The sequence below is a fragment of the Pongo pygmaeus genome, chromosome 2 (genome assembly GCF_028885625.2).
Source record: "Pongo pygmaeus isolate AG05252 chromosome 2, NHGRI_mPonPyg2-v2.0_pri, whole genome shotgun sequence".
Lineage (NCBI taxonomy): Eukaryota > Metazoa > Chordata > Mammalia > Primates > Hominidae > Pongo > Pongo pygmaeus.
The window spans coordinates 201,384,981-201,410,917 of record NC_085930.1 but is presented as its reverse complement, the minus strand read 5'-3'; the positions used below and the strand labels follow the sequence as shown (position 1 = coordinate 201,410,917).

General features: G+C 37.3%; 1 protein-coding gene across 2 annotated transcripts in view; it reads left to right on the top strand.

The window, feature by feature from the left end:
* Window positions 1-25,937, top strand: part of FGF12 (fibroblast growth factor 12) — a 592,491-nt gene that overhangs the window by 555,146 nt on the left and 11,408 nt on the right. For both annotated transcript variants that reach the window (XM_054482314.2, XM_054482313.2), the window contains one exon: window positions 12,249-12,447. In XM_054482314.2, the coding sequence (XP_054338289.1) occupies window positions 12,249-12,447 (199 nt within the window). The remainder of the gene's footprint in view (window positions 1-12,248; window positions 12,448-25,937) is intronic.

Genomic DNA, 25,937 nt, shown 5'->3' with positions numbered 1-25,937 from the left:
ACTGCATATTCGCAGGTGAAATGTCATCATCTTCTGGAGTGCCTACATCCTTCATTCCAGCTTTGATTAGTAAATTAGGTAGTGTCGGAGGAGGAATTTCAGGGCCTCCTGGATATTGGGATTGATCCAAATCATGAAAATACTGAAAAATGAAGCAAGTAGAGTTCAAAGAATGATGAGTTTGTTTGCTTTAATATATATCCCTTGTACTGAGGTCCAAGGTAGTTCTGGTGGTCTAAGCAGGACATAGACGATGGGGTAAGTAAACATATTTATTCTCATTCCCTCCTTTACTCAACGAGTCCGTTTACAGATTGCCTATTCAATAGGTTCTTCATTGATTTTCTTCCTTCTGTAATTTTTCAGAGGAAGGGGCCATTCTTTTATATGGGATTAGGAAAACTTATGGTATATCCTTATAGTCATCTTTGTTTTGTGAGCCTGGGTAAGTAAATTTGCACTTCAGAATCTATGTTTTATAAGATTTGAAACAAAACTCTGTTAGCAATTGGAGGTCTGTAGTCTACATTTAACTAGTACATTAATTGTACGTGACCCAGAGTTTTTCCCCTAAGTTCATTACTTGAAATAATAATACATGTAGAAAAAAAAGTCTATTTCTTATATCTCTGCTCCCTAGCCCACCAAATCCCTTCCCAGGAGCCAACACTATTACCAGCTTGTGTAAGCTTCGAGACATTTTCCAATCATACATAATACACGCAAATACCTAGTTGTTTATATGTGCCAGAATCCAGCCTGTCATTAATTATATCCAGTAATATTTTCCCTCAAATATGGTTCCTTTCAGTTCTTACATTTTAATTGGGTTTTAAAAATCATTTATATTTTTTTCTGCTGATACTTACTGTTTATTCATTACATTCTTTTTTTCATTGGGATATGTTTTCCCTAGAACATATTTATAGTAGCTGTTTTAAAGTTCTCATCTGTTGGCTGAGCATGGTGGCTTATGTCTGTAATCCCAGCACTTTGAGAGGCTGAGGCAGGTGGATCACTTGAGCCCAGGAATTTGAAACCAGCCCGGGAAACATGGCAAAACCAAGTCTCTACTAAAAATACAAAAATTGGCAGGGTGTGGTGTGGTGCATGCCTGTAGTCCCAGCTACTCGCGAGGCTGAGGCAGGAGAATTGCTTGAGCCAGGGCAGTGGAGGTTGCAGAGGGCAGTGATCCTGCTACTGCACTCCAGTCTGGGCAACAGGAGTGAAACCCTGTGTCAAAAAAACAAAAAAATTACTTCTCTTAATTTTAACATCTAGGCCACCTTGTGATCTTTTCTACTGTCTGCATAATTGACCGTGAATTACATTGTGCTGCTTGCATCCATGTTTTGTGATATTGTATGTTAGACATTTATACAACACATTGTAGAGTGTATTGCATTATCTGCTCTTATGGGTGTGTGTTTTGTTCTGGCATTTGGATTAATAACTAATAAATCCTCTTGATCTTGTCACACTGTGTCTGTGTGTGTGTGTGTCTGTGTGTGTGTGTGTGTGTAGGTCTTGTCTTGACTGTTTTGGTTCTGTCTTTAATCTGGGAGATGAGGACGTGCTCACTTAGGGTGTGGTCATTAACTTGAACCTGTGGCCTTTCTGAGGTCTTCATTGAATGCCCTCTTTGCTTAGTGAGGCCCCTGCTTTCTGACTTGCCTGGAAGTTTATCATATCCTAGCCCTGCGCAGCCACAGCCATCTCCATTCAGCTCTCAATCCTGGAGCAGCCATTCTATTCTGGGCCTTGAAGAGTCTCATCCTGAGCATGTGCTTTTCTCTCTGCAAACCCAGGATCCGCAGGAGATCTCTGTACAGTCTCCTGCCCCTCATTCCATCCAGCCCCTTTTCACTGGCACCTTGCTCCACAAATTCAAGTCACCTTAGCAATCTCGAACTACAGTTTCTGCCTCTTCAGCTTCACGAAACCACAGTGCTGTCCTTCAGCTTTACCTTCCCACTTCAGAGTTGGAAAGTGCCCCTTGAAGAAAGCAAGAAAACCAACACAGAGCCAAGCAAATACACAGTGTTTACCTCCTGTGTATCTGCCTTCTCTCAAAGATCAAACACCCACAGTTCCAACTGACAAGTGCCTGAAAACTGCTACCTCATATACCTTGTCCAGTTTTATAATTGCTTACATCGGGAAGTTATGTTTGATATCAGTTAGTTTGACTTCATGGGAGTTGATACAGAAGTTTTAAAAGTTAGGAAATTTCATGTAAAAAATATATTTTTTAGCCTTAGTTGATAATTTCTCGTATCTTTTAGTGCATGAAATGTGACTTTCCAAAAAGCAGAAGAATGTTTAAATTGAAATATGTGCATTTGACAACATCCCCACTTTCATCCTTATCCCAAGAAAGGAAGACAGAGGCTGAGGCACTAGAAGCACATATCTTGCCATGATTTTCCTGTTCAATCATAGTGGGACACATGGTTATGCATTGTGCACATGTTCACTTGGTAAGAACCAAAGGTATTTTCAATGGAGAATTGTGCTGCTCCTCTAATATCTGTTCTAGATATGTCATCTCTAGAACATTGAAGCTCCTGGAAATTATTTTGATGATAACAGTGAATTGTACTATAATATACCCCTCACCCACTGGCTTTCTCCCACCTCACTTCTATACTTACAGTCTTCTGGCTAGAGGCTGAGTCCAATGGTATTGTGGTATAATGCCTCATTAGGAGGTGATAAGAACCTGAAATTACCACATCACTTATCTCCAATCGATGGCACCAAATTCCTCTACCAGAGAAAGAAAACTGATCTGATATCTCTGTGTTCTCTATATATAGATGGCCAAGTTGAGCCTTAAGCAAGATAATCTTAATTAACCTGTCACAGGTAAGAGATCCTCATGACACGTTATGTGGATCCACAAGTACGGTGACTTTTCTCTGCCTGCTGCTCAGGCCACTGCATTCTCATTTGTGATATCAGTTATCCCCTGAAATTGTAACCAGGAGTAAGGAGAGTGTATAATAAGTCAGGTACTACATGCTTGACACATCTTCATTGTCTAGTCTAATAATCACAACCTGGCCAGATGCAATGGCTCATGGTTGTATTCCCAGCACTCTGGGAGGCCAAAGCAGGCAGATCCCTTGAGGTCAGGAGTTCGAGAACAACCTGGACAATATAGTGAAACTCTGTCTCTACTAAAAATATAAAAATTAGCCAGGTGTGGTGGCACACACCTGTAATCCAAGCTACTTGGGAGGCTGAAGCATGAGAATCACTTGAACCCGGGAGGCGGAGGTTGCAGTGAGCAGAGATTATGCGGCTACACTCCAGCCTAAGCGACAGAGCAAGGCTGTCTCAAAAAAAAAAAAAAAATCAACCTTACAGTGATGATATAATTAACCTTAACTTGCAGATGTGAAACTGAGTTTCAGAGAAATTAAGTAACTTGCTCAAGGTCAAAAATCAAGGGTTTGAATATTTGTGTCTATCTACCTCCAACATTACATTTCCAGTACGTCACAGGTTGTATTATTTTATGATGGTATAAATTTACCTTGTTTCCTCATCAGATGTTGCAAAGAATGTGTTAACAAAGAACCTTTATTTTTAGAGGAATCAGCTCAGTAGTTTTCCAGTAAAAATTATTTCAAAAGTGTATAGACAAAGGTTTCCGTATCTGCAGAGTTGTTTTTTTTTAAGTTATAAAATTAGACTTGTTCTAGTCAAAGCAATCCCAATTTTTTTTTCAAAAAAATTCATTTGAGATAATGTAATTTGGCATTTTCTTTGCCTCTTGTCAGGATGGAAAACAATAGTTCTCTTGCTTGGTTTAATATCATTATGTCTGACAACAGAGTTAACAAAGTAGCAGCTATTATAGCAAGGATTTTTAAGTTCTCTCCATCTAAAGGCCATTAATGAAGTTAGCAAATCAGAAGCTTCACAGCCAAATATCCAGTGAGAATAACCAAAGAGACTCTGTCTCTGGAGTTGTTGGATGTAAATTGTGTTGGAAGATTCCCCAGCTGTTTTTGATTCCTTTCTTATACAAAACTGAATCCACGAGGTTGCACAGCAAACAGAGAAGGTGGTTATACACATTACAAAGAGTTTAGGTCTGACGCAGTGGCTTATGCCTGTAATCTCAGCACTTTGGGAGGCCAAGGTGGGCGGACTGTCTGAGGTCAGGAGTTAGAGACCCATCTGGCCAACAGGGTGAAACCCCATCTCTACTAAAAATACAAAAAATTAGGGCATGGTGGCATGTGCCTGTAATCTCAGCTACTCAGGAGGCTGAGGCAGGGGAATTGCTTGAACCAGGGAGGTGGAGGTTGCAGTGAGCCGAGATCACGCCACTGCACTCCAGCCTGGGCGACAGAGCGAGACTCCCTCTGGAAAAAAAAAAAAAAGAGTTTAGATTTGGGGTTTTAAGTGGGAAAGATAGAACCAAAATCAGAGGCCCTTTTTTATCTGGCATATGCTTGAAAATTCAATAATTTCTATATAACATATGGAGAATCATTAGTCATAATTACTAATACAATAGCAAAGTCTATTTCTCTGATTAATTTTTGTTTGCTTATTAAATAATAATATATTACCACCATTTCTTTGGTAGGAAAGCTCTATTTTTGAAGAAACAAGATTTTATATAGGCTCTTTAATTTTAATAAATTATGTATTTAATATGAATAATATAGCTATAAAGTAAGACAAAAGTGACATTTGAGATTGTGTAATTTGGCATTTCTTTTTTACTTTTAGAGAAACTGAGAGCCTAAGAAAGAAAGAGGCCTTTCCCATTTGATCACAACTTAGAGATATACAGGAAGAAAAAGTTCAGATTTTATGATGTATTTTCACCAAATTATTTTGTTGGAGTCGATTTTTTGGTTAATTCCCAGAACCGTTGAGAATACGAAGAGAATATAGCAATCATGGTGGCTACTTTCAAGAAGCTTAAACAAATTCATATGTGTTATAATGCCAGAAAGCGTCAAGTTAGGAAGGAAAACAAAAGCAAGATAAAGGGTTAGAAAGTGGCTGAAGTGCTAAATTATATAAGGTAGTCAAGGGAGCTTTCTCTGAGGTAGTTACATTTAAGCAGTAACCTGAATGAAATAAGAGATCAAACCATGTTAATATGTTACTGAAGACAGTTTCAAGAACAAGGAATATTGATTGTGAAGGATTTGAAATGGGACATGCTTATTGTGTTTCAGCAACAGCAAGGAGACCAGTGGCTGAGTACAATGAGTGTTCACTCATTGACTGTACATTCACCCATGGGTTATCTCAGCCAAAGCAGTAAGGAGGAAACAGGGATCTGCAAAGAGCAGAGTGAAGATGAATTATGGTTATGGTATCGTGTAATTACATGAACTATACAGTGCTACCAAGTGCTGTATTCCTACTTGAGTTGGAAAGCATGCATTTGGCAAGTAAAGCTCATGGGAGCAAAAGCAGTTCTGAGTGAATCATATAACATTCTTTACCTTTCAAGAAATTTATTCTGAGCAGATGTCATACTAAAATGTAGAAGCCTTTAAAGTTACAATATCAAAGTTGTCTGTGAAAAGAAATAGTCTCAAATAATTTTATAGGCCTTTGTAGTTATCAAAGAGGTTTCCTATCTGTTAAATAATTTGATCATTACAATGCCCGGAGTCTGTATAGTAAATGTATCTTCAGTGTACAGTGGAGGAAGTTGAGGCTCAGAGAGGTTAACTGGCATGTTAAAGGTCAGGGAGAAAATTGTCAGTGAATGACAAATCAGAAATTTAGATAATCCAAATAATTTTCCAGAAAATACTTACTGTTTATTTCTCCATGTGTCCTGGACAATTCTATTTTTCTGTTCTGTTCATTTGATGTCTTGATATAATTATTCTGTAGGACCTTGTAAGTGGTTACTTTTAACTTACACAGTTTTACAAACATTATTAGTAAATCAAACATGTAAGCATGGGCGTTGTATAATATAATGGTATGGAATAGAAAATAAGAAGGGGAATGTGTTAGTTGGAGACAGAATGGAAAATATTTTTTTCTTGAATAAGTTATGTGATCCACAATGTTATATTTACATCTTGAACAAAATTTGCTTGCAACCTATAAATGAATGGTTATTATTTGTTATTAAACTTACCATACATCATCTGTTAGCTAATTATATAGGAAAAACTTGATATTGAAAGAAGAACAAAGATTTTGGGAAGTAATTTTTGTCATTTTACTTCATCTTCAACACATTTTTAATGTGAGAATTATTGCTCCCAGTTTAATTAATAGAAAAAGAGATTTTTAACAAAATTAAATAGCATGTCCAAGTTCATACAGGTAAAGGGACTGAATCAGTACTGTCAGTCAGTTCTATCTCATCACATAACCTTTGCTGTTTCCTTGACTTAAATTATTGCTACATTTATTTAAACAAGAATAAACGGGGTGCTGAATAAACAAGAATAAACTTGGCTTCATAAAAAGCATTGAAGAGGATTATGTCCCCATGAACCAAAGCTCACATTGTCTACTATAGGAGCAAGAAAAACCATCGTGATTCAAGACAGAACACATTAAATACTAAAAGAAATATCAAATACTATGAGAAGCAAAAGGAAGGAAAGTTTGCTGTAGCCCAAAGAGACTTGAATGAGCATCTGTTATGGTCCTATTTGATAGAGAAATAGAGAGAACGGCTTGAGCAAAGCACAGCTTGAGGGTTAGGAAGTGGGGGCATTGCAAGAAATTAGCATATGATGAAAACAGTGTTGACAGTGGGAGTCAAACCTGAAAAGAGACAGCATTTTATCCATGTATTCATTAAAATCTCTAAATTTCTGTCTATTTATCTTTCATGATGTTTATATCTTAAGGGGAATTCCATTCAGATGGGGGGGTGGGAAAGGCCAAAGCTGACACAGTTAGAGGCTGACTAGAGAGGAGAGGACTTTTCCTGGGCAGTGGCAGACACTAAGAAGCCAGAAACTGTGTAGACAGTTGTCTAAGTGCAGGGAGAAGAAGCAGGAAGAAATTCAGCGTTGGAGAGGAATCAAGGTAGAGTATGAAACTCTGAAGTTGGGGTCAGGGAGCATTCTAGGGAGAGCAGGTTGGAATCCCATGGGATGGGGAGACACTAGAAGAGGTCCTGAGTGATCATGTTGGGCTTACGTAGGGTTCCAGCATTCATTCATCATCTGGATTAAAATGAGTTGGAGATTTTAACTTTTGAGGCAAGGCTAGGGTGGACAGGTATTTGGAATGTGAAAAAGAATTGGTCAAATATTGGCTTATACCGTGATAGAACAAAAACTCAGTTCTGCAAATGCTGCTAAAAGAGGGAGCATTCAGAAATAATTTCGGAATACTATCAAAATATTCATTTTCCGCTGAAGTCAAAGTGAGTGGAAGTTGAAGAATGGGCAGGTTTTAAAGTAATAATTGCGAAAAATAGACCTATCATTTCACATATCTACACACATGACATAGATAGAACATGGGAGTGTTTCTATTTCAACAGATTTCTATAAGTTTTCTCTGATGCCTACATTGAACTGAGGGCTCAAGACTATAGGAAGAAGAAACACTCAATGAGATGCAACATGACTACTGGTTAGTCCTACAAAAGAAACAAAATCATCCTTATTATACTGATTATTTACTCAGCTTTCTATTATATGCACTGGATCCAGGTGGCCTAGGATTTTATCACCTTTGACCCCAAGCCTGCCTGTTTCCGTTATACATTAGATGTTTTGTCAATCTGAACACGCATTTTATAACCACAGAACCCCTTCTGAATATATGTGATTGTCTAAGTCTTTACCAAAAGCTTTAGATTATTTTTAAAATGTCTATATATTTGTAACCTGCCTTAACTACTCTTATGGCACGAGGTCCTAGATGTTGGAGCGGATATAAACATGTGACAAAAAACAGAATTCAGTGCCTTGTTATAGGATTCGTTGTATTTTTCCTGCTATGTGAAAACTGAATAATGAGTTGGAGGTTGTTAAATTCTAAACATTTAAAACATGTGTCCATATGCATGATTTTCCTTAAAATAACTCAATTTACAGTTGAAAATGTGAAATTTAGAGAATTGTAATCACTTACCTAAAATCCACAGCTAATATGTGTGGAGCCAGAAGGAAAACCCTGATTTTTTTTTTTTTACTCCATGTGTAGGGCTCTGATTTCTCATTACAAAAAAAAAAGAGGCATAATAGCAAATACAATGTAAATTCTTTGATGCCCAACTCCATATTGAAATTGAAACTGCACATATATTGTAAAGGTTCTACTTAGAATGACTATCCAAGCTGGTTCAGTGCCATTAAGATTTCCCGTCCAGTTTATAGGGGAGCCTGCCGGTGTCCACACAAGTGCCTGCAGCAAACTCCTGCCATGTTTCCAGCCAGAAATGTCTTGCCCTGGTCAGGTATTAATAGCTGCCTGATTTTCAGATTCTGACTCTGCATAGCCCTGTTGGAATTATACTGAATGGAAAACTCCACTTGGCTTTTCATTGCCGATTAGGACCTGGATGCTGTGTAAGAGATCCCCCATTTGTCAGTTTAGTAGTTCAAAGCCCGGTTCCTACCTAATGCTGTTCCTGGCTCAGGATCCCAGGACTCCAGCTCCTGTGCAATCTCTCTGACTTTTACTGTTCCAGGAGGGAATTTTAAATGAGTATGAAACAGAAACCTGAGAGTCATTATTTATTAAATGAGAGTGTTATTTTTCTCATGTATAAATGACAATGTAGTAATTATACATCACTGATATGGTTTCTATAATATGAGTAAGGCTTGCTCAAATCAAGCTTGGCATCAAAAGCAGGACTGTGTATGCAGTAGGAAAGCAATGTGTGGCACTGGAAGAAGTACTGAACCAGCAGCGAGGAGCCTGTTGCTCAACACAGGGTCTGGATCTGCCGCTAACTTCCTATGACACTGGGGACAATTATTTCACTATCATGAGCTTTAGTTACCTTGTTAAGTAAAGGTGCCAAATTGTACTATCACTAAGCAGCTTTATATCTGTCTTCAAATGTACATGTTTCTGTGATGTACATTCATAAGGAAGAAGGTTTTATCACTATCTACATATATGACGATATGTACTTACACAAAACAGGAATTATTTTTTTCCTAACTTCTTTATAAAGTCTGAAATCTTATACATCGAATGTATTGCTTGAACTTTCCAGAGTTCCTTAGCATAGCATCTAGGGTTAATACTATGTTTGCGAGTATTGGACTAGATCTAGAAAAAATAATAATAAAAAGCTTTGGGATTACTTTAGTTTGTTTTCAAAAGAAAATGAACTAAAATCCATACCTAAATTTAAGCATTTTAATAATACTTTATTAGTCCCAGAAGAAAACCAGAACTTAATATTATCATCTAAATTGAATCTGAGTTCCTTTTACCCATATACTTCGCAATGATTAAACTCTGTCCTGGCAATATTGAGACAAGGCCTTCGAAGAGCCAGTTTTCCTTCACATGGGTTATAGTGTAGCCCTGTGCTTCCAGGCAAGGAGTGTGCAATAGTTTCATTCCTTCCCTCACTTTCTTTAATCGCCTTGTTTATCTGATTTTTTTTCATTGAGCTATCAATTGAATGCCATGTAATTTACATTTTAAAAATGTATGCATGCTTTGGTGGTTTTTGGTACATTCGGAAAGTTTTGCAAACATCACCAGTATCTAATCCCAGAACATTTCATCCCTCCAACAAAACAGTCACTCCATCCTTATCCATCTCACCTCTTTCCCCAACCCTTGGTAATCACTACTCTACTTACTATCTCTGGATTTGCTTATTCTGGACATTTCATATAAATGGAATCACACATGTGGCCTTTTATGTCTGGCTCCTTGCACTTAACATAATGTGTATGAGGTTCATCCTTGTTGCCACATAAATCAGTATTTCATTCTTTTTTATAATGGTATTACAGTTGCATTCTGTAGAACTATCACACTGTATTTATCCATTCATCATCACTTGATAGATGTTTGGGTTGTTTCCACATTATGAATGATGTCACTATGAACATTTGTGCACAGGTTTTTTTGTGGACATATGTTTTCATTAATCTTAGAACTATACCTAAAAGTGGAATTTTTGGATTGTGTGTCAACTGTGTGTTTAACCTTTTGAGGCACTGCCTACCTGTTTTCCACAGCTTCTGCATCATTTTACATTTCCACCAGCAATGTATGTGAGTTGCAGTTTTTCCACATAAACACTTTATAATGTCCATTTTTAAATTATAGCCTTTATATTGGATGTGAAGTAGTATCTCATGGTCATTTGTTTCTTTGATTCTTAAGCTAGTAGTTCATTTACTTAAAACTCAGAGTACTCTAAGAAATCATATTTCAGTATTAATATAAACATAATATTAATTTATTGCTATTCTTATTATCTTACTATCTACAACCACCTTTCTACTCCAGTTTTCTTTGGGGAGTGTTTTCTTGGACTTTTTTTTGATGGGGGGCGTTGAGATCGATTTCACTCTGTCACCCAAGCTGGAGTGTGGGGTGTAATCTCTGCTCACTGCAACATCCACCTCCCTGGTTCAAGTCATCCTCCCACCTCAGCCTCCCGAGTAGCTGGGAATACAGGCATCCACCACCACACCCGGCTAATTTTTGCATTTGTAGTAGAGACGGGGTTTCACCATGTTGGCCAGGCTTGTCTCGAACTCCTGACCTCAAATGATCTACCTACCTCAACCTCCCAAAGTGCTGGCATTACAGAGGTAAGCTACCGCACCCCAGCCTACTCCAGTTTTCTTAGTCTCATTTTTCTTAGTCTATAATGTTAGAACTATTCAAAAACAAGCTGGGTGTGTGGTACACACCTGTAGTTCCAGCTACGTGGGAGGCTCTTCTGGGAGGAAGATGTGGGAGGATCTTCTGAGCCCAGGAGTTTGAGGCCAGCCTAGGCAACATAGCAAGACCCCATCTCTTACAAAAAGAAAAAGAAAAAAAGGAGAGAGAGACAGAGAGAGAGAGAGAGCACTCTCTACAAATAAGGAGATTAGCATGGGAGTATCACCTACAAGGCCATGGTTTCAAGCAACCTATATTCATTAATATTCCTATATTCATTAATAACTTAATTCCAGGTTTGCTTGCATTAAATCATGGGAGTCTTACATTGAAATTCTTCCAGTTCATGGAGAGGAAGATGGTGACTGTGGTGAATGTGTCTGACATGTAGGACTCTTGTTTAATTGCAGCTGAAGAAGATGCAATAGCGTTTGTTTTTCTTCTGCTTATCTCAGAAGGGGAGAAATTTCTTCTTCCACACAATACATTTTGTTCATGTGACATGTTAGGATATGATTTTATTTATTTATTTTTAAATCTCATTATAAGTCACTAAACAAGACTCAGGCAGAAAAGGTGAGCCTGAGAGGTTGTGATTATGAAGCAATAAATGTGAGCTCTGGCATTGACTCAGTAGTTTTTTAAACGTATATTTGAATTAATCGTATAACCTTTTGGTTTTCTCACTTACCAAATGTTGGAGTTGAAGTACAGGATCTTACGGTTTCTTCTGAGACTAAAACTCTCATTCTATGTTTCACTGAGGTCAGTAGTAATAGGAATTACTAATACTATTAGTAATTTTCTTCAATATAATAGTAATTTTTTTCTATTATTCCTGGGATTTTTACCTGAGATTTTGATTACTAAGGAAAAAAATGTTTTAAGGAAATTAAAGAGGAAGTTACTGACATTAGGAAAAGTGGTGATTTTCCTGACCAAGCTGTGGCCGTGTAATACGTTTTTGTATATACAGAATAGTCTCTTCAAAAGCATCTTGTGTGCCTGTGTTTGATGTTGTTATATTTGATTTTGATTTCCAGGATAAATTTTAGTTCCTCATTTACATGTTAAGGGCGAGTAAATGAGGAATGGCCAATCACTTTAGTTTACAAAACATATTGCTAGGATCAGACAGAGCACAGACTTGGCCACAGTCCTGAATGATTTTAACCTAACTTCAAGCCTGAGCAAGTTATTATCTCTGGGCTAAAGGTTGGCTAGAAAGGCAATCATGTTTTTTGGTTTTGTATGATGAATCTTTGTAACCAAAGGCTAATAGAAACTACGTGTCATTGCCTTTCATTTGTTCTTAACAGAGGACATGGATTTCAAGCTTATTGGATTTAAGCATTTGCTGATTCACCTTTAAATCATTTCTCTTTTTTGTGTCTTTTTTTTTTCTACAGGATGTTTTCACTCCAGAATGCAAATTCAAGGAATCTGTGTTTGAAAACTACTATGTGATCTATTCTTCCACACTGTACCGCCAACAAGAATCAGGCCGAGCTTGGTTTCTGGGACTCAATAAAGAAGGTCAAATTATGAAAGGGAACAGAGTGAAGAAAACCAAGCCCTCATCACATTTTGTACCGAAACCTATTGAAGGTATGAAACCAACAGACTGTCTTTGTTGGACCCTTATCTGTGTGTTGACATCAGTTCTGATTCTTGCCCTTTTGGTCCAGAGAGTTTGCCTGGAATGCAACAGATCAGAAGAAAGATTCAAAACAAATATTCAGAAAACACAATAGTATCTCTTCCTTTTTTTTTTTTTTTTTTTTTTTACTTTCTTTTGAGACGAAGTCTTGCTCTGTCGCCCACACTAGAATGCAATGGCGCAATCTCGGCTCACTGCAACCTCCTCCCAGATTCAAGCAATTCTCCTGCCACAGCCTCCATAGTAGCTGGGAATCTTTTCCTATTAAAAAAAAAAAAAAAGGAAAATTCTATTACAAATACTTGGCAGTTTAAAAAATGCCTGAATATAGAAGCTGGAAAAATTTTGGAAGTAGAAAAGAAGTGGTAGTTACTATCTAGTATGCAGTTTCCTCCTTTTTTAAGCCTAATAATTTAATTTCTCCAGATACACCCTTGAAAAACAAATGATACTTTTATATTTACTGTATTGCATTATATCCTTCTCAGGTGAGCCTATAACCTTTCCTCTCATAATCATTTAATTCTCTGTTCATTTATTTCAAACTGACCATTAGAATAAACTTTTTTTTTTTTCTGAGGAAACCGATTTTTGGCAGCTAGGCTATGTTCCCTCAGAAATTCCTTAGCTAGGATGAGAGTATATCATTTGGGTAACCACATTTCCTGAATTCAGCCAAGGTTTCTACTACAGGCTAAGTAAGCTTGTTTCTCCTCTGAAAGTCACATTATAATCACTTTAAACATTGGCTCAGCATCCTTGTCTGAGGAAATGAGAAAATTGAGGCAGTGCATTGCAACTCTGTGACTTAGTCAAGCTTGCTGTCCCCTGAATATCTCATATGGCATGGTCAGTCAACCAGTGTACACAATGCCTGGTGCATAGTACATAGCACTGTGACTGCAAACATTTAAGTCAATACTATCTTCCAATGTTCCAAGCACTGGATAAAATGTGATATTCAAAGCCCCTAGCCCCTCTCAGGACTCTCTTCACATGCTGTGTATTCAGCATATGAAATGAACTTTTCTTTCCTGCAGTATATTTTCACTTTATTTTATTTTATTTTTTTTTTGAGATGGAGTCTTGCTCTGCCACCCAGGCTGGAGTGCAGTGGTGCAATCTCGGCTCACTGCAGCCTCTGCTCCCTGGGTTCCGGCGATTCTCCTTCCTCAGCCTCCTGGGTAGCTGGGATTACAGGCGCACACCACCACGCCCGGCTAATTTTTGTATTTTTAGTAGAGACAGGGTTTCGCCATGCCAGGCTGGTCTCAAACTCCTGACCTCAGGTTATCTGCCCACCTCGGCCTCCCAAAGTGCTGGAATTACAGGCGTGAGCCCCCATGCCTGGCCTATTTTCATTCTTATTGGCCTCATTTTGTTCATCACCCCTGCTCCTTTAGTTTTTATCCATTTATCTCATCTGCCTGGAAAATGTCTATTAGTCTTTGTAAAAAAATAATTCAAGAGTCAATATTTCCATGATGGCCTTCTTGACTTTCTTCAAGTAGAACTAAACATTCTGTCACCTTGTCATTGCATACATTTCTCTCCCATAGAAATTATGACATTAAATTTGCCCAGTGCCACTCTGTCTCCTCTTATTCACGGTTAGCTCACTCTTTGAATGAACAGAACATGTTTTATTTTTCTTCATATCTCCCTTTGTCTTCTATAATAGTTGGCGTATCATAGAGAGATATTTGATAATAGTTGTCTGAAAAGTGAACATGTGAATGAATTAATGAAGAGAAAACTATAAAGACAAAGAAGAATATATGTGCCAGAGAACTTCATGATATTCTTAGAGGTGTGACACATGTTTACGCAGAGCCAATAGTAAAATGTAAAGTGATGCAATATATAGGATTTATATTGGGACTCAGAGAAAAAGGCTATTATTTTCACAAAAAGTAAGATATCATTGAGAAGCTAATATTTAAACTTACCTTCAGGGCTAGGCCAGGTTCCTGCAATTTGAGATGAGAGGTAGGGATTAGGCAGACAAAAACACTCCAGGTGCGGTGTGAATAAAGGCAGGAAAGTGCCTGCTTCTTAGGGTTAAGCAAAGGGTACCTGAGAAGTAAATAATATTTTCACAGGGAAATATATGGATTCTCAAAAATGAAATGTTTGATGAATTATGCTCTTAATTATTGCATCATTTTTATTTGTTCATTTACATTGATTTTCTTCTTGTTATGAAAGTAGTACAAGGTCATTAACAATTTTGGAAAATTTAGGAAAGTATGAAGAAAAGAAATCCATGTGTTTTGTTTATTCCCTTTACGGATAATGCCAATATAATTGAACTTCACCCTCATGACCCCACTTAAAAATACACCTAGGCCGGGCTTGGTGGCTCACGCCTGTGATCCCAGGACTTTGGGAGACCGAGGTGGGCGGATCACAAGGTCAGGAGTCCGAGATCAGCCTGACCAACATGGTGAAACCCCATCTCTACTAAAAATACAAAAATTAACTGGGCGTGGTGGCACGTGCCGGTAATCCCAGCTACTCAGGAGGCTGAGGCAGGAGAATCAAGGAGGCAGAGATTGCAGTGAGCCGAGATCGCGCCACTGCACTCCAGCCTGGGTGACAAAGCAAGATTCTTTCTCAAAAAAAAAAAGTATATATATACCTATAACCTACCCTCCTAATTTTAGCTGCTATCCTGTACTTTGGTTAATCAAGTTTCCTCTTGGGTCTGGATGACCATGTACCTGTACAACTGGACATCCCTATATGTATGGATTAGAATTAAGGTTGTCTTCACACAACACAAACCCATATTAACAGCAGCTTAATCATATAAAGTTTTTTATTCTCTCACAAAACAAATCTAGAGACCAGCTATCCTAGCTGGTACTGTGCTTTCCCAATTGGTAGGGCCTTGGCTGCATCCAGCTTTTAGTACCTCTCTCCCAGTGTTTTGCTATGGCTTATTTACAACTGTGCACTGCACCAGGAACACAACCACACATGCTGGCCCTGAATCTGCCCTTCTGCCCGTGATCCAACCAGCATCTTATTCCAGCCAGAGGGCAGAGGAGAGGTGAAGAAGACAGAAGGAAGAGCCACGGCCAGTTTTCTTTTCAAGTTGTCCATGGTAACTGCCATATGATACTTATCCCACTGGCCACAACCTAGTCAGGTAGTCACACTTAGGTGTAAAGAAGCTAAGAATGTAGTCTTTTTTTTTTTTTTTTTTTTTTTTGGATAGCCATATACCAAATAAATGTTCTGTGACTAGGGGTTATGGCACAATGGGTATTGAGACACTAAAAACTCTGCTTCAGCCTTCCATCCTCTTAATTTTAGAATATCTCTGATTTCCTAATTTTCTGATTGACATCTTTTAGTAGATTATCGTGTTTTTACTTTATGTTATTGACTGATCCTTTAGAATGATTTTCTTTTTGTTCTGGGAAAAAAAATGCATTCTAAATCAGACTCACTAATACTTCGATTCACTTCCAAGGATTTTTGTCTCTCTAGGTGTGAAGTATATAGACTATGAAGATAATTACTTCCAAAAATGAAAAAAACTGAATTGGTTTTAGGCCAAATACCTTCTCATTCCCTATAAATGTCTTTACCTTTTGTCTTAGGGAACTAACTTTATTGAACAATCTTAGCCAACAGTTGTATAAATGCTTACTCTGTGCAGGTGCTATTCTAAGCACGTCTCAATTACTGTCTCTTACTTTCCGTTCCATTTGTATGAAGTAGGTTCCAGTATTATCCGCATTTACAAACATGAAAAATGAAACACAGAGATATTGAGTAATTTGTCCTAAATCATGCAGCTAGCAATTGGCAAAGCCAGAATTGAAACCAAAGCATTCTGACTTGAACAATCAAGTTCTTAAACCCCATTTAAAACTGGTAAGATAGGCTACAGTCAGAGGTCTGAGAAAGATGTAGATGTAACTTCAATATAGTGGGCCCTAGTAAATGATCTTGAATAAATGTCGCCTAATTGCTTCTCTTTTTAAAAATCTGCAATATATCCCTACCCCTTAGAAATAAAAGTTCTTGCAGATTAATGGAGATCATCACGCTCTTATAACTGACATGAAACACATGAAATTGGTTGGTTCTCTTCTGCCTCCTATGTGCTTTGATGTCATTATAATACAGAAAATGTGAACAATTACCTTATGATTCTCCTGCAGTTATACATTATATCATTAAATGATTTTGACAGGTTACCATTATTATCAAAGATACGTACACTTGAGGTTGTGTTAAGCATTAATCTACTGGACATTGAAACCTTTTTCCTCGCTGCTGGATACTCAAATTATTTTTGCTGCCACCATTACTGCTATTACTACTCTTACTACTTCTGTATGCAGTTTATCAATTTACAATTTGCTAGCCAGGTTGCATATGTTATCTCTGTTAAGCCTCACAATAGTTCTGTATTTTTATCCTATTTTATAGATGAGGAAATGTAATTTGAAGTAATTAATTAAGTAACCAGTCCAAGACCACAGGGCTAGATAAATACAGAACTGGGGTTGCAATGTCACGTAACCTCTGCACTATGTTGCCCTTCAATCTGAAGTAAGCCTATGAATATGCAAATACTCAGAAAAGTCAGTGATAGCAAAGCAGAAACCTTATACTATGATGCAATTTGAATAGTAAACTAGTTTTAAATCATGCAAAATTGAGACAGGAATACATGATATGATGAGAAACACATTGGTAAACAATCAGATAAAACAGTTAATAGAATGCCATATTCAAGCTAGGCAAGAAAGAATTAACAATGCATCACTTCTTTTCTGGTGAATTCTAACAAGTTTTATTTCCTACTCAGCAAAAAAAAATTGGACCAGATGACTTCTAAAGTTCCTTGGCAATGACATTGTGTGGCAGTCGTTATAAGCCCTTTACTGTAAAACCATGTTCCTTCATAGAACCTAGCATAGAATTTACATGTAAACATGGTCTAAACATATTTTCTTTATTGAATTATTGAATAAATAAATTACAGCTTTATGAGCTATTTCCATTATTTGTGATTTTTTTTTTAATGAAGGGATAGGATGAAAGGCATCCTAGCCATAACTTACATTTAAATAGATTTTAGGACAGACGCAGTGGCTCACACCTGTATTCCCAGCAATTTGGGAAGTCGAGGCAGGCGAATCACTTGAGGCCAGGAGTTCAAGACCAGCCTGACCAACATGATGAAACCTCATCACTCCTAAAATATATGAAAATTAGCCAGGTGTGGTGGTACACACCTGTAATCCCCGCTACTTGGGAGGCTGAGGCAGGAGAATCGCGTTCAACCCAGGGAGGCGGAGTTTGCCAGGAGCTGAGATTGTGCCACTACGCTCCAGCCTGGGCAACAGAGAAAGTCTCTGTCACAAAAATAAGTGAATAAATAAATAAATAAAGTTTTTGATAATATTTTTCCATAGGGCAGGTATAAAGCACATAACTAGATGACACTTTTAGAAAACGATTAGAAAATGATAGCTCCATAAGAGATTAGCTAACTTGCTGCTAATGGGTTAACCAAAAGAATTATTGGCTATTTTGTTTGTAATGTTTAAAGGCATTTTTGTAACCCTGTAAGCCCAATGCTAATACTGTTAACATCCTAACAGGGTCCAGCACTGCACGGTAAATGAGCCCTTCCTTTGTGAAGGGAACTGACCTCTTAGGGAGGAAAAGCCAAAGTAGGTTATTTTTGGTTTTGGGTTTTGCTTTTGTTTTTTTGTTGTTGTTGTTTTTTACTGCTTATTTGTTTTTCAAATATGTCTGCCTTTATCCCAGTCCCACTGGTGTTTTCTTTTGAACGTCAGGATTCCCAAAATTAAGCTCTGCCAGTTTGAGGATGATTAGGTCCTACACTGATAACATGATAATAATTACCCACCAGCCCATTTCTCTTCACTCTTTCACATCTCATCCTGTGTTTAGAGAACAGGAGGGTTAATGAGGGGTTTCAGGGTCACCTATTCTGATAGACAGACTTGATATTTAAGCACATTACTATGTACATTGCACATAAACCTCACTTACATGGGTCCCCTCCCCTGGAATTTTGGACAACAGCACAGGCTTCCTGATTCTCAATCCTGCCCTTTCAGAGTATTGTTCAAAGCACAGATAAGTAACTCCCCAGATGTAAAGTGTTTTAGTGGTGACCTCCCCCTTTAGCATTAGATACAGCAGTCAAATACTCTTTGACAAAGAACAAAATACAGTCTCCTCCTTTTCTCCTCCCTCCTCCTTCAAGAAGCATATTACTGAGTTCCTGCAGGTGGCTGAGTATTCAGGATTTGGTTCTTCCCTTCTGGGAAAAAAAAAAAAAAAAAAAAAAATCTGTGTACTTTGCAAAGATTTAAGCTTCAAGAGCTGAGACCTGGAGAAATAAATATATTTCCAAATAAGATAACTAAGGATCATTTGGGAGCCATCCATACGGAAGTATTAAACTTGGAATAAAGGAATATTGATTTATTTCTCCCAATTTATTTGGTAGTGGGGAGACAGTACTGACACACACACAAACACACACGCACACTCACACACACTTGGCCATATACATGTTATCCATTTTCTTTGTTAGAACTGGTGCTTTAAGCTCATAGAATCTGATTTAAGACTCTGCAGAATGTAAACTGCTGTTTTCCAAACATCAGTATCAGAACCATCTGTAGTGTTCCTAGAAGCTAACAGATTTTCAGACCAAATCTCCAAAGTGATCTGATGTTTGAAACCTAGGTATGACCTAGGACTCTATAGGTTTAAAACCGTGTCCAGGTGATTTCCGATGGCATTGAGTTTGAGATGCAGTGTTCTGAATTTGGTGTTTCTAAGCTCCTTTTGGTCAAATCTGGCCATGGATGATTTAAATTTATTCATATTATTGTGATCAATATATTGGACTAAATCTAATGTAATATAAATTGTCCCTTTGACATGAAATTAAGTATACTGTATATGTTACATTTTTACATTCCCTGCTACTATCAAGACAGGTATGTTTTAGTCCAGGGTTAAATTCCTATATGAAGTCAGTAGAGGTAATGCCAATTATTTTATTAAATTGACACCTCTTAGAGCAACCTAATAGAAATCAGGTAACCAAGAATACAGAAGTGTCTAATTCTTTGGGTCAAAATTTGGCAATGATTTGCTAAGCAATTTTTGTTTGAATGAAAGCAAGTGTATTGCAGAAACAGAAGAATGGCCACTCCATAGGCAGAGCAGCCTTGCTAAGTAATTTTGAGAAAATAATTTATCTCCTTCCACCTCAGTCATCTCTAAAGATAAAATCTATTATAAATTCCACCTGCTTCGAAGGAATAATATGAAAATTAGACATTGTAAAAAAGTTGAATTTCTCAAGAGAATTCTGTCAGATCAAACATGAAATGCATTTTTCATTTTGTCTTAGAAAATGGACATTGTCTTATTGTGTTTTGTATTGGAAAAATGCTGTGAGATGTGGCATTGCATGAGAAATTAAAGGCAATGAAAATGGAATCTGGAAGGAAAATAACAATCCCTTCAAAACTACATAATAAGACACCAAAGAACAGAGCAAATCAGGAGTCCTGATGTTATAAAACTCCGACTGGTAGGACACTAATGCCAAATTTGATATTTTTATTTCAATAAACTGGAAATAGAAATAAATGCCTTGGTTCTCTTTTGGATCCAACCATACTAAAAGACAAAAGCAGAAAGATGGAGCAAAAAGGAACCTCTCTGACAGTAATTGTTTTAATTACAGAAAGGATAATAGCTGCAACTGTTTCTTTTGCGTTTTGGGTTTCTGCCAGCCTATGATACTTTCCTCCTGCAAACCATTGTAACTTATTCAAACCAGCTTTTTCTGATTTCTGAATGTAGTCTTTAATACAACCCTCTTACCTCTTCCCCACACATTCTTCCTCTTTCTCCCTCTTTGTCCCTCATGCAAATATTGCTTTTTCTTTCTTTCTAAATGAACATACAGATGCTTTTGTTCACAACGTTATAGTGGTTAACTCGTTATAGTAAATATGTATAGCACAGTGAATGCATTTCTAAGGCAATATATTTCTTCCAAACCAGCACTTAAAATTCTCCAACAGTTCCAAAAGGATTCCATGTAACATTAATTAAGGTGTGAAATTGCTTTATTTAAATTGCCCACACCCTTCTATGATCTGCTATTAAGACAATTAAGTATCTTCAATGGTGCATTAACTAACACAGCAGTCTAACCTTTTAGCTTCTTGGAAATTACAGAGGACCAAGGAAAATTCAATTAAATTTGTAGTAATAAAATGATTAATCATATTTCGTTTGTCTTTGATGGTAACTAGTAGTCGATGGGGGTTCTTTATAGAGTTTAATTTTTTAGTTTTATTAAAAACAGAAGTTAAATTGTTTTTATTTGGAAAACAGAATTTGTCAGAACAACTACAGTGTTCCCACACACAGGTTGTTCAACTCTCCACTACAGAGTGATATTGACACTTAAAAATTAATACCTGGTTCTCCTCATTACTACTAGCACTCTCAAATTTCAAAGGATCTGTCACGAATACAGCAACAATATAAAGTGATAATTAGTAGCAGCTATACTACCTTATATTCCATTTGAATGGCATATTGTCCTTTCAACATGCTTTCTGAACCAGAGTATCATTTAATAGCCACTAAATCCTTGGAAGTATGAAGGTTAAGATTTACTATCCCTATTTTAAACACGAGGAAGATGTCATTTCTAGAGGTTAACTCATTCAGGTGTATACAGCTAGAAAGAAGCAAAACTAGAATTGTTACCTTGTAACTTCAGATGTCATGCTTTTCCTACTACAAATGTGATGTGATATGATTGTGTGTGTGTGTGTGTAAATAGGCATTGTCATTCCTTAAAGTTATTCAATTTAGTTACTTAATCAGTTGTGTGTGTGTGTGTGTGTGTGTGTGTAGTGTGGAACTTCTTATGAATTAGAATCTGCAGAGGCAAGACATAGATACAAATATGGATTCTTAGAAGACCCAGGTGTTTCTCATGGAAGAATTAAGGACAGCAACTCTACAAGTTGAGTGTGCATCAGAATTACCTAGAGAGCCCACTAAAGCATAGATTGCTAGGCCCCATCTCCTGAATTTTTAATTCTGTAGGTTTGAGCTGGCCAAATAATTTGCATTTCTTAACGTTCCTGCTGTTGGTAGTGGTGGTTAGAGGTCATGCCTTGAGAATCACTAAGTTTAGGGAACTGTCTGTTGCAATGATCCTTAGAATCTCTTTCCTTTCTAGACTCTATAATGCACCATCTATACAAGGAAAGGTAAGGGTGGTCATCAACTTTCTTGGTTTATTTTCTGTTTCATTGATTTTTCTTATTTCTGTGAAGATGAGGCTTATTATTTGATTATTCAAATATCACTAAACTAAAGGAGCTTGATAAATATTGTCTACCGTATAGTATTCCTTGCTCCATTTGTGTCAAAGTCATCTAGTTTACCTTTATATTGGTCAATTTCAGGGAACTCAGCCCAAGTTTAGGACCTTAGATAAAGTAAAGATTCACTGACTTTAAAGGTGAAAGGAAAATCAGCTTTACTCCAACCAAAGACTTCTTCAGTTAGTCACTATAGCATAGTAGATAAGAATATTCATTTGGAACATAACTATGAAACACCTGCTAAGTGTCTTTCACTGTACTAGTGAAAGACAATTTTGCCTTGATAGCGTTTATGTCTAGAAATGGGTAAAAAAAATACGCAATTAAAAATAAGCAAGCATTTTAAAACATCACTAGAGATTAGTTCCAAGAAAAAAAAATGGGACTATTTTAAAAAGGATGATGAAGTTAAATTTTTTAGAGAAGATGACGTAAATGATGTTTGAACAGTAATCTGAATGAAATTTAGTAGTAAACCATGCAAAGATGTGGTACAAGGTTTTTGCAGGCAAAACTGACAGATTCCAAAGGCTTTTATAGAATCCAAGGATGCCTAATAATGAGCAAGAAAGCCAATGTGACTAGAATGGATTGATTAAAGGAATGGAAGGTAGGAGATGAACTTAGAGAGAAAGGAAAGACTGTGTAAATTGAGGGCTTGTAACCACCTTCAGGACTTTAGATTTTATGGTTAATGTGGTGGGGATTCATTATAGATTTTGAGCAGAATTGCAGAGAAATCAGCCAGGATCTTAAGCAAGATAATATTAGATTGGACTCTAGGGTTTTATAACTAGAGGTAGAGAGAATGACTTTGAATTTATTTTGAAGTTAGACCTGATAGAGCATGCTAATGGATTGGATGTAGGTTGTTAGCTAAAGAGAGAAATCAGGGATGACATTTAGGTGTTAGGCATGATGAACTGGGCGAATAATGGGTCTGTGTGCTGAAATGTGTACACACACACACACACACACACACACACAACTTAAATATGACATTTTAAAATCACTTGTAATCCCCTAGTAGTGGTTATTACAACTCAGACACTACTGACATTTTGGGACTTTGGGTTGTATAATTCCTTGTTGTGGGGCACTTCCCTGTGCATTGGAGGATATTTAGCAACATCTATAGCCTCTATGTTCAAGATACCGATAGCAGATAATCCTCTCTAGTGGTGCCAGACAAACATGTCTCAGACATTACGAAAGATTCCCTGAAGGCAAATTCACCACCGCTTGACAACCACTGCCCTAGGTTCTATGACTACTTTTCAAATGGGGAGACGATCTTGTTTGGAAAAATTATTCTATTGTGTGGAACTTTCTCACATTATAGAATATTAGCAATACCAACCTGACCTCCGTCACTATAGTTGTGACAAGAAATGGGGAGAATAATTCCCTGATTTCTTCACACTGCCAAGAAAATGAATGTAGTTGCTGACTTACTCCTGGGGAACACTAACATTTATTAGAAAAGGAGGCTCCTGCAAAGGAGAATAAAATAGAGTAGCCAGTGATTTAGCAGAAAGACTAGGATATTTTGACTGATGTTCAAGAAACCAAGTGAAAACATCTTGTCAAAAAGGAGGAAATAATTAACTGTATCCAACACTGCTGGAGTGTCTAGCAAGTTGCTAAATGAGAATTGATCATTGCTTTTGTAACTCGTGGTCAGCAGTGACTTGACATGAGTGATTTTGGTGAAACAATGAGAAATAAGTCTGAATGGAAAGAATTAAATGATAACTGGAGGCAAAGAAAAGAAGAAGGTAATATTGAATGTTAAAGTTCTTTTGAGAACTGCTGCTATAAAAAGGAAGTAGAGAAATGAGGAGGGAGCTGGTGAGAAACATGACAGTTACATGGTAGGGTTCTTTGTTTTTAAAGCTATTTCATACATTTATATACTGATGGGAACAATCTGGGATAAGCAGACATTGGGATTACAGGAGAGAGGGACACCAAAGAACACTGAGTAGAAGGGCTGGGATCGAGTATACCGTGGCACTCTAGATTTAGATAAGAACTGCACAGTGCAAGCACTGTAACAAGCAGGAGTCAGAACATGTGGGGGCAGATGTGCATAGGTTGGTAATTTTTGCCATGAAAACATTTCTCATCTGATTCTCCTTTCTAAGTGAAATGCAAAGTCAGATAGTTTATTGTCTTGAAAAATAAAGAGGAAGAATAAGAAGGAGAGAGGGAGAAGGAAGGAAGGCAGGAGACAGAAAGAGAGAGAGGGATGGAGGGAGGGAAGGAAGGAAGGGAAAAAAGAGAGAGAAAAAGAAAGAAGGAAGAAGAAAGAAAAGAGAGAGAGAGAAAGAAAAACAAGAGAAAAAAGAAAGAAAGAGAGAGAAAGAAAGAGAGGGGGGGGAGGGAGAGAGGGAGAGAGGGAGGCAGGGAGGAAGAGAGGGAAGGAAAGAAGAAAGAAAAAGGAAAGAAAGAGAAAGGAAGGAAGGGAGAAAGAGAAAGAGAAAGCGAGAATGCGAGAAAGAAAGAAAAAAGGAAGGAAGAAAGAAAGAAAGAAAGAGAAAGAAAAAAGAGAGAGAAAGAAAAGAGAAAAGCAGGCAGGTCTATTTCCTGAGTCTGTGGAGGGGCTGAGGTGGTATTGGAAGCTTGAGGTACAAGAAGGTGTGAAATAAGTCACTTGAGAAGAATGAGAGAGCCGATTGACCAGAAAGATGTAGTAGAATTCCAGAAAGTGCTGTGTACAACCATGAGGTTTGGGGTCAAGGTTTTGACTTACGACCAGTCAAAACAGTTTTATGTTTTTCAGCATATTTAGACATACTCAGCTGTTAGGCTATCAGCTTAGAGCAGAGGCACCAGGGTTAATCTCAAACGGATTTTAAAGCTGACTGCCCTGTATTGCTATATTACTTTGGACAGGCTACCCTCTTTGTTCTTCAGTTTACTCAACTGCAAAACAGGCCACTAAAAGTATCTATTTTTATGGTCATTTAAAAAACTGTATGTATAATGTGCAGGCATATAGTAAGTGCTCAGTTAATCTTAGATATTATTATGAGGATGACTAATGCTTAATAGGAGAGTACCCATAGGGTGGTACTTGGCACCCGGTTTATTATAGCTGTGTGCTTTATAAATAACAGCAATGCCCAAGATTTTACTTTTTTCATCCTTTTAAGAAAGTCATTGTTTCACAGTAATTTTTTCAGAAGAAATTTGTAACTAAAATAGAAGTTATTGTTGAGTGTGAGAAGTTGTAAATAGGGAAATCTGAACCATCACGATGGCAAAGAAAGCCTGCATATTCTGATAACTGCATTTGCAACAGAGGCACCAGTGAAAAGAATGTAATAGAAAAATATTAAATAGAAAGCTTGCCCTGGAAAAAATCCATACCTAATCCTACAAAGAGAAAATGGATTTTTTTGACAATACTTCAAAGCTCAGTGATATATATTTCACATTTCTCTTTTCTAAAAGTGTAATTGTTCACTTTAAAATGAAGCAAGAATTAAATAAATAGAACAAATACCATATATCATCACAACGTCAATCTATTATGGTCTTGTTCTGACCAAGTGTTCATTTTATTTGTATTACCAGAACTGCAGGGCTTTCTATGGCTACATGGTCAGTGCGTGCTCAGACAGCTGTTAAAATCAAAACCTTCACTGTGCTGGGTCACCTGGTAACTACTGTCTATCTCACAAGTGCATTCTGCTGACATTCAAGGGTTAAACTGGCGATTCCTAGTAAATACTGTGCTTTAAAGTAGTACATACTGTGAGCTGTGTTATTAGAAACACTTGCTTGTCCTTGTGTCTAAAAATAAGGAGGAACACTCTTGCACCAAATCTCTACCTTATTTTCACTCAGAAAGCTGGGTTGAATCTCTCTGTTTCAATCTACGATAGCTCTAGAAAAGTCAAAAGCATGAATAGAAAGAAACATTAAGAAGGAAGAAAATTGAAATGTAAGTCAGAATAGAGGAAAAATAAGAAGAAAAGAAGTGAAATAAGAGT